Genomic DNA, 10,102 nt, shown 5'->3' with positions numbered 1-10,102 from the left:
AGATGGGAAGGAATTCAAAATGGAAGGACAGGAGGAAGCCCTCCAGGAAGAGAGGTTGGAGCCAGTGACTGTACCTCTCTGCCTGCAGAATCAGTGTTAAGGAAGAAGCACAATCCACCTGGTGCAAACCTGAGAGCCAGGAGACCAGGAATTGATGTGAAGTTGGGTCTTAGCCTTCAATCTGGACCTCATATGGTTCCTTCCAACTTTTTTTTTTTTTTTTTTTGAGGCGGAGTCTCGCTCTGTCGCCCGGACTGGAGTGCAGTGGCCGGATCTCAGCTCACTGCAAGCTCTGCCTCCCGGGTTTACGCCATTCTCCTGCCTCAGCCTCCCGAGTAGCTGGGACTACAGGCGCCTGCCACCTCGCCCGGCTAGTTTTTGTATTTTTAGTAGAGACGGAGTTTCACCATGTTAGCCAGGATGGTCTCGATCTCCTGACCTCGTGATCCGCCCGTCTCGGCCTCCCAAAGTGCTGGGATTACAGGCTTGAGCCACTGCGCCCGGCCTTTTTTTTTTTTTTTTTTTTTTTTTGAGACGGAGTCTTGCTCTGTCACCCAGGCTGGAGTGCACTGGCGAGGTCTGGGTTCACTGCAACCTCCACCTCCAAGGTTCAAGCAATTCTCTTGCTTCAGACTCTCGAGTAACTGGGATTACAGGCATGTGCCACCATGCCCAGCTGATTTTTATAATTTTATTTTTTAGTAGAGACGGGGTTTCACCATGTTGGCCAGGCTAGTCTCAAATTCCTGACCTCAAGTGATCCGCCCGCCTCAGCCTGCCAAAGTGCTGGAATTACAAACATGAGCCACCGTACCCGTCCCTTCCAACACTCTTTAGAAAAAAAAGAAAAAAAAATGTTTAGAATCCACCCTAACAATTAGAAAACAGAGCACTGTGGACTGAGAAAGAGATAAATAAGAACATTAGCTAGATGCACGCCTGTGATCCCAGCTACTTGTGAGGCTGAAGAAAGGGGATTGTGCGAGCCCAGGAGTTTGAGGTTATAGTGAGCTATGATTGTGCCACTGCACTCCAACCTGGGCAACAGAGTGAGACCCTGTCTCTAAATAAGTAAGAGATCCCCAACCAAATGACCTAGCTTGTCTTTTGCAGCTTCTGCTTTCAGAGTGTGCAACGGGAACACTTAAGCCTCAGGTATCTGTGATGCTGCTCAGCCGTCAAGCTTTCCCTGGCTTCCAGGCCGCCAAGAGGGAGATCCTGGCTGGGTACCTGTCCTTACAGAGCTTGCAGTGCAGTAAGAAACCACAACTTCTGCCCGAGAACCAATTTGAGATCACACATGTGTTTTGTTAGATCTACATGAGATTTTGCTTGGGTTTGTAAAATGTTACATTGGTTGTAAATGTTTAAAAACTAGGATATGCCCACACACACAGTTTCAGCTCCTCTTTAAAATCCCATTTCAGGCCAGATGCGATGGCTCATGCCTACAATGCCAGCACTTAGGGAGACAGAGACGGTAGGACACTACCTTGAGCCCAGGAGTTAGACGCCTGCCTGGGAAGCATAGCAAGACCCTGTTCTTCACAAAAAGTAAAAAAGACATAAAAATAGTAAAACCACATTTTCACTCTTCCCCTGTGAGCTCTCTTTATCCCAAGGCAGACAGGCTGGAGATGGGACCTCCTGCCGCCTTTACATAGGGTACTGCTCTCCCATCCATCATAGGCTAATCCCACCAGCTCTAATTCATTCCCTTGCCCACCTGTTGGTACTGTTTCTTTTTAAATTTGGGGGGTTTATTATTGTACTTTAAGTTCTGGGATACATGTGCAGAACATGCAGGTTTGTTACATAGGTATACATGTGTCATGGTGGTTTGCTGCACCCGTCAACCCATCATCTAGGTCTTCAGCCCCGCATGCATTAGGTGTTTGTCCTAATGCTCTCCCTCCCCTTGTCCCCCACCCCCTGACAGGCCCCAGTGTGATGCCCCCCTTCCTGTGTCCATGTGCTCTCACTGTTCAACTCCCACTTATGAGTGAGAACATGAGATGTTTGGCTTTCTGTTCCTGTGTTAGTTTGCTGAGAATGATGGTTTCCAGCTTCATCCATGTCCCTGCAAAGGACATGAACTCATTCTTTTTAATGGCTGCATAGTATTTCATGGTGTATATGTGCCACATTTTCTTTATCCAGTCTATTATTGATGGGCATTTGGGTTGGTTCCAAGTCTTTGCTATTGTAAATAGTGCCGCAATAAACATACCTGTGCATGTGTCTTTATAGTAGGATGATTTATAATCCTTTGGGTATATACTCAGTAATGGGATGGCTGGGTTAAACTTTGTTATTAAACTTAACACAGATGCAGAACACCATGTAAAGCAAACATGGGGCTTACGGAATTACCTAATGAACACCCGTGTCACTACAACTCGTGTCATTTTATTTTCTTCTGACCTAAACTGTGGCTTTGAAAATTTCTGATGGCAATATATTTTTTTCACCATAAGTTACTTGGTCTTTTGTCTGATTAACCAAGGAATTTTTTTAAGTAGAGTAATTCTACCGTAAGTATGCCCTGCTGGCCAATCTAGGTTTATTTATTCAGTTATAGGATGTGCCTCTTCAAAGTGTAGTTTCAAACTTTTTTTTCTCAGGAGTGTTTTCTTATAGTTTTTTTATATTTGTTCTGTTCCCTTTAGCTTTCTTTGTTGAAACCTGTTATGTAAATGTTGAATGTTGTTGCCTATCTTCTATATTTCTTTTGCTTAAATAATTTTTATTCATTTTGGTTTCAATTCTCCTTTTAGTCATCTCCTGTTTATCTTAAGACATTATCTGCGGTGTTTATTCATTCCTGTGTTCCTCCTACTTTAGTCTTCATTATTTAAATTGATTTTTTTCTCATTCTTTCCTGAGTTCCCTCGCTTAATTCCTCAGCTTCTCTAATTCTCTGTTGTATATTGTTTTTACATACACTATTTTTAAACCTGTAAATGTGCTTTGAACATTACCGATTTTCATCTGTTTATGGGCATGTCTCTCATTCCGCACCTTATTTTCCTTTCTAAGTTTGCATAGCATTTTACCTCAATCTTTTTTTCTGTTTATTTTTATGTGAAATTTTTCTGAACTTCTGGGAGATGTTAGAATAGTTTTTTCTTATTTAGGGCTCTAGAGCTCCCTTTTCTGTTGACTTTCTGAAGTATTCAAAAATACAGCATTTACTTTTGTAATCTCCTGGCTCTGTTCCCCTCTAAAAGAACCTTCTTTCTCCTTTGCCTCCATTGTACCTGTCCTACTCCTGTTTGGCTCTATCCCTCAGCGTGCGGCTTTGTCCTGGGAGTTCCTGGGGTGCAGACTGCTCCAGGCCCTGCAGGCCTTACCAAAAACCTCTCATACTCACCCACTGGAGGTGCAAACTGCTCCCAGCGTTACTGGCTGTTCTCAGATTGGCTCACTGAGACTCTGAGCTCCTGATGGCTATTGTGGGGTTCTGTTCTCAGGTCCATCAGACACACCATCACGTCCTTCGGCTTCCCCCTGCACAGATGCTGATAATACGCTGGTTAGTCTGTCTTCACGTGCTCTTATTAAGGGTTTGTGGAGATGCTTGACACCTGTGTATTTGGTGCAACGCTCATCCCTGAATTTTAGTTTTTCTACCGGTTTCTCCGTGTTTTTATGAAGTTATTTGGAGAGATTCAAACACTATGGCACAACTGCTGCCACCTTGCCAGGATCTGAATCATTGTTCTTAATCCATGATTCTATAAATTTCTTAATCGCTGCACCAACTACTTGCAGGAACTAGCAAGCACAGTATCCCTCCTCCCCTCTCGCAGCCCTCCCAGGCCCCCATTTTGTCTCCTGCTAGAGGCCAACAGTGCTTGAAAGATGCCACAAAGAACTCGACGTTGTCTTCCTATCATCGCCGGTATTAACCCCCAGTTGTTGGGAAACACCAGGGCAACACCTCCCTCGTGGCTTGTTAGTTCAACCTTGGTTCCTTTCACAATTGCCCACCCCTAACCGGGAATGAGCCTGATGAGAAACAACTGAAACAACTGATGGTTACTGTCAGGCAGCCAGATGCCAGGCACAGCCCTCAAACTAAAGCAGCAATGAGAGCTGGGGTGGTGGGGGCAGCCCCCTCATCGGCAGGAGGCACAGATGGACTCTTTCCAAAGGGCGAACCAGCTTCCCACAAGTCAGCCCCTGGAGTGTTCACAGCAGGGGCACCACACCTGTCCCCTTCCTTGAATCCTACCTTATACATAAAACTTCACCGGGGAATTCAGTGAGCAAGATAAAGAAACGAGATCAGCTTCCTTCTTTAAATTCAACACAATGCCCATTTTCCTACCCAACATCTATTTTATCATTTATTTAAAAGTGAGGAAGAGTAATTTTTTTTTTGATCTACATTTTTATCTCCTCATCTTCCCTCTGAGCTCTGGCACATTAGAGTTTTATTCTGGTCCTCAATCCTTATGGGGCCATCTTGCCTAGTTTGTCTCTTGGATTTAACGCCAAGACAAAGCAGGTCCAGGCAGGAAGCTCCAAGCACACAGCACCTGTTACCTTTGCTTCTCGGGCTAGAGCCAATTAAATCAAACTTTGCTCTGAGGCTGCCTTGGGAAGTAACAGGCTTAACAGCCTGATGAACAAACAGTGGAGTTGCCGTCACACTTGAGTTATGGCTATCTCAACTCCAAATCAACTGTGATTCATGCCTCACATTTCCTTAGCAAGAGAAGCCTTTGGGATATCAGAGAAGACAACAGCCTGAGTCCTAAGGGAAATCTTCCAACTTCCAGAGGAATGACAGATGAGAAACATGCTCACTACGTTCTATCATTTGGGGAGAAATTTCTCTTTTAAGTCCAGTGTTACGGTACATATTAGAAATATGACCAAGCATGAACAAAAGGCATTCAAGAATTGATCTTTGATGGATCAAAATATGTCCTATTATCAGGAGGCACTGCGTCTATGCTTTCCTGACCTCGTTAGAAATATACTCTGAGAGGCAGCAGTGAGTCTTGCTTCCTCCCACACAGCACATTGAAATCAATGATCCTTGAGAAAAAAAAAAGAGAGAAAAAAAAAGAGAGAGAGAGAGAGAGGGAGGAGGGTGGGAGACGAAAAGCAAATAAATGCTGGTTCATGTGTTTGTAGGCACTCTATTTAGGACCACTCTGGTTCTGAATGGTAAATAGAGATTGTTTCATTTCATTTTCTGCTCCCCCAGGTGGATTCTCCAAGTAATGGGCACTTACAACCATGCTTTGGTAAATGGCCAAAGTATGCTTATATTTATTCATTTGTCAAAGCCATTCAAATTAAAGTTATGGTTTAAGATTTAATGAGAAGATTCTGGGAAGGTGGTGGGAAGCACTCAGAAAGTGTCTCTCCACCTAGACAACAATTGCACTGGCAGAATCTGCCTGATGTAACTACTTTAGAACTCTGGAGTTTACTGAAGGCTTGCAGCTTCCAGGGGACAACTTGGATGGTGAATTAACGTTAATTTCAATCAATTTCAGCTCTTAGCACAGTAGCAGCTACCAATGTCTACTTCTAACCCCTTGGCAGGCACTTATGCACACGTTCCCAGAGCAACCAGCATACAGCTTGCGGGAGCCAAAATGAACAATAGGAAACTTGCCCTCCAAATGCTGGAGACCTGTGTTCTGATAAGTGCTTCTGAACACAGAGATGCAGACAAAGAGGTGAGCAGCCACTGTTGCTGTATATCCCATCCCCCGACAGTTAGAAGTCCCTTCTTCCCCTCTGGCTGAAGTGACTTCCAGAGGATTTAAAGGACCAGTGCCCTTTTTCTGCCCTTCATTTTTCTTTTTCCCTCATTGGGAGCCAGACATTAAGTACTACAACATTCAAAAAACAACTGCACATATAGCGGAAATTAGAAACTGACTGCACATATCCAGGGAAAGGCTCAAGCTCAGAAAAAAACCTGAGAGACCTTAAGTTGATACCTCAGACTAATACTTGGCCCAGAGACTCCCTTATAACAATAAATAATAATAATAACAACACACATTAACAAAAGAGAGCAAACCCTAGGGAAGGAGGAGAATCTTATTTCGAGTTACATTATTAGATTCAAATATCCAATTTTCAACCAAAACTCACAAGGCATACAAAGAAACAAGAAAGTATGGCCCATTCAGAGGAAAAGATAAATCCACCGGAAAAAAAGGAAGTATCAATAAAGAGATATAAACATAAAAAGAAACCAAAATGAAATTCTGGAGCTGAAAAGTACAGTAAACTGAAATGAAAAATTCACCAGAGGGATTCATAGCAGATATGAGCAGGCAAAAGAGAAAATCAGTGAACTTGAAGGCAGGATAATAGAAATTTTAGAGTCTGAAAAACAGAAAAAAGATTAAAGGGAACAGCCTAGGAGACCTGTGGGACACCATCAAGCTGACCAAAATACATACTCTAAGAGTCCCAGGAGAAAAGAGAAAGCAGCAGAGAGAATATCTGAAGAAATAATGGCTGTATAATTCCCAGATCTGGTAAAATACATGAATGTAAACATCCAAGAAACCCAGTAAACCCCAAGTAAGATTAACTCCAAGACATACACACCAAAATACATTATAGTTGAGTTTCCAAAAGTCAAAAACAGAGAGAATCTTGAAAGCAGTGAGAGAGAAGCTACTTACCAAGTAAAAGGGATCTTCAATGAGATTACCTGCAGATTTCTCATCAGAAATGCTGGAGGCCAGAAGGCAGTGGGCCAATATATTCAAAACATTAAAAGAAAAAAATAAAATAAAATAAAAACTGGCAACCAGAGAATCCTATATCCAGCAAAACTGTCCTTCAAAATTGAGGGAGAAATTAAGAGGTTCCCAGGTAAACATAAGCTGAGGGAGTTCATTACCACTAGACCCACCCTGCAAGAAATGCTTATAGGAGTTCCACAAAGTAAAATGAAAGGACATTAGACAGTAACCCAAAGCAATATGAAGAAATAAAGATCTCAAGAAAAATAAATACATTGGGCAATTTAAAAAACCAGTATTATTGTACCAATAGCTTGAGATTCCAGTTTTTGTTTTCTATATGATTTAAGACTAATACAATTTTTTAAAAATTATGTCTAAATGCTAGTATTATTGTTTTTAAAAAGTCAATGAGACTGGTTTAAAAACAATATAACTATACAATGGAATTGTCGTTAAAAATACTTAGATCTAATGTATTGCCAAGTTAAAAGATAAAATTGTATACATACAGAATGATCCACTATTTGTAAATGTGGTATGTTATGTTCATATGTGGCATATTCTTTTATACATATACAACTAATCAGTATTTTAGTGAATTCTGAATACAAAAAAGGAGTCAGCAAAAATATAAAGCAGATAATAGTGGTTATACATAAGGAGTATGTCAGGTTGGATTAATAAAAAAGCAGACCCTAAAACAAGGATTCGCATGTAAATAGTTCATTCAGGATGGTACCAGGAAACACTAATGGGACAGGGAGAAAGTAGGACACGGAAGAGAACAAAGAAAACAAAGGGTTGGTTATTGAGCAAGTTACCATGGTGGGCAAGTGGGGCTCAAACCCACTGGAAAACCCTAAGTGACAATGTAAGACACATCTCAGATATCCTAGCCAAGGGATGAGGAAGTCTATTTGCCCATCCCCAAACACGATGGTCTGAGATCTCAGGGACATTAACTCTCCAACCCTTGGAGCTTGCCCCACATATACAAGTCAAAAGAAATCCTGCAGACACTTGTCACAGAATCCTGCCTACAAGTAACAGAACAATGAGAGCTGTGGCCATGTAGGTAAGACACTTGAGGCATCTACTATAGGATGAGTTCTGGAAAACTGACTTTTGACATAATTTTTATTGTGTTTTGCATAGCAGTGACACATTTTAAAATCAGAAGAAAAAAAAAAACTGAGATAAAAATACCATATTAGGTTTTCTAGAGAAAAGAAAAAGCTTACAACTAAGCCCCCAAATGTGCAGCAAAGCCAGGGGTCTCTTCTCAAAGGGGCCCTACCACCTAGGAAATGTCTGCCACAGAGCCAGCAGCCCTGGAGATCAGCTCACCTGACATGCCAGGGGACAGCACCATGAAGAAAGAGACAGCTAAGACAAAGCACAGTTTTGACATTTTTATTCACTGATCATAAATATAGTCTCATGAGCATTAAGGTGATCATGAATGATGTACTAGCACCTGGAACATGACCATCATGGAGCACTCATTGTTTCCCCATCACTGGCCAGAGAAGTCAGGGCAACTCCCTTTCATCAAGTGTTCAACTTTGGAGGGGCCCTCCTTCTGGTGCAGCAATTTTATTCTTGGCTCGTTCTCAACAATTAAAAAATCATAAAAGACTGAGTGTTTGCAATAAAATATCAAAGAGGATAAGAAGATTTTCTATTCTTCTTAAAGTCTAAAGTAAAAAGGGGAGGTAGGGAAGAAGGAGAGGAAAGGGGAAAGATGTCAGGGATCTGCCACGTTTCTTCCTTTCCCCAGAGCATTTTGTAAAAACAAAACCAGGGAGGTATTAATGCTGTTTGGAGATGGGTTGCGTCTCTCTGATAAGCCACTCGAGAGCTTCCTGGCGGCCCTGTTTCTGCAATTCCTTCCCAATCACGTCCCTGCAGGTCAGATGGTAACTGTTGAGCCAGTCGCACTGCAGGGGAGAGAAGGACAGACACAGTATTCACCACCCCATCTTTAACAACTGGATAAACAGGTCAACAGCAAGGGTCCCCATGTGCTAAGATCATAAGCTGAGAGAAAAGGTGTGCAACACCCTTTCTCCTTACTCACAGACAAGTGTTTTCCTTGTGTTCAGTTTCCCTGGAAATACATAGGACCAGACTTCATGACTTCTGGTGAAAAGGCCCCCAGAACAGTTTACTATTATAAACAGTAGACTCTAAGCCAGTAGCTCCTGCTCCCACCTGTGTGGCTTCATCCTGGGAGGTGGTAAGCTGGGGAATAGCCCCTGGACTCTCTGAAAGCTCCTACTAAGAGAGACACCCGAAACTGTCCTGCCAACACACTGAGCTATAAGATCCTATCTCCGCTGAAAAAGTTGAATAAAAAACTAGGATCAGTCAAGCCCATGAGTGTCTTTTGAGTGTAGCTGCCTAGATGAACCCAAAACCTGTGGTGGTTAAAGACTGTGGTGCAGCAGAGTGGGGCTGGGAGTAAGCTTAGTTTTCAGACTCTCAACTCAACATGCCACAAGAGCAGGAGACAAAAAAGAGAGTGAAAGGAAGGACCTGCTGGCAGGACTTGGTGCCTGGGCAGGGGCTGATCCACTAGACATGATGGCAAAATCCCCCTTGGTTGTACAGGGAAAAAGGTGAAGTCTGGAGTGAAGCAGGTTTTACCAAGAGGACAACAAGCCACTCTCATCACTGTCTATGGGGTAGCTGTCTGGAAGCTGAGGAGACCGATAGTGCCACGGGTGTGGTTGTCATAAATGAGTCAAAGGCCATTTTGGAGGGCAAGGATGTTACAAAAGTACTGGCTTCAGGGACTACAATCCAGCCAGGTACCAAAGCCCAGCTGGCTTTAAATAACCCCAGCTGGGGTCAGGATGGGCACACAAGCCCATTAATTACAAAGGACTGACGGCAGACAGATAGAGTGGTGTTACCAACTGGCTGTGACCCAGCCAGGGTTCCAATCCCTAATGAGAAGAGCCTACTAGCCTACTAGCCCCTTCTGGGAGTCAGGGAAGTGATGGGGGCAGGGGACGATGTCAAAAGCAGGCAAAATTGCTATGTGTCCACAGCAAGGCCAGCAAGGCTACAAAGCAGCCTACTGTCCAAAGCAGCTCAACAGTAAGCTGAAGGCAGCATCCTGGTGTAAGCCTGGGGCCACAGCCAAACTCCCAAAGCCCTTTTGGTTGGGAGCAGGGAGGGAAAAGTGGGAGTGTGGACAGCCTCGGCGGGGCCTGAGGACCATCACAAGGCCCTGACAGTCTGCAGCTGGCCATATTCCCATCCGAACAAGGTCCTCTGCTGCCATCTGGTGATAAGTGATGAGAATGCAGACCCAAACCAAGGAGTCCCTAAAGTGACTCCAAAAAGACAGGCTAAATAGT

General features: G+C 43.3%; 1 protein-coding gene across 9 annotated transcripts in view; it reads right to left on the bottom strand.

The window, feature by feature from the left end:
- Positions 1 to 8,131: 8,131 nt before the first annotated feature.
- XPNPEP1 (X-prolyl aminopeptidase 1) overlaps positions 8,132 to 10,102 on the bottom strand; it is a 64,558-nt gene continuing 62,587 nt past the window's right edge. For all 9 annotated transcript variants that reach the window (XM_033183343.1, XM_033183351.1, XM_033183398.1 and 6 more), the window contains one exon: positions 8,132 to 8,674. In XM_033183343.1, the coding sequence (XP_033039234.1) occupies positions 8,546 to 8,674 (129 nt within the window). In that variant the 3' untranslated portion in view covers positions 8,132 to 8,545. The remainder of the gene's footprint in view (positions 8,675 to 10,102) is intronic.

The sequence above is a fragment of the Trachypithecus francoisi genome, unplaced genomic scaffold, assembly GCF_009764315.1.
Source record: "Trachypithecus francoisi isolate TF-2019V2 unplaced genomic scaffold, Tfra_2.0 Contig01579, whole genome shotgun sequence".
In the NCBI taxonomy this organism is placed as follows: domain Eukaryota; kingdom Metazoa; phylum Chordata; class Mammalia; order Primates; family Cercopithecidae; genus Trachypithecus; species Trachypithecus francoisi.
This window is presented reverse-complemented; position numbering and strand designations above follow the sequence as displayed.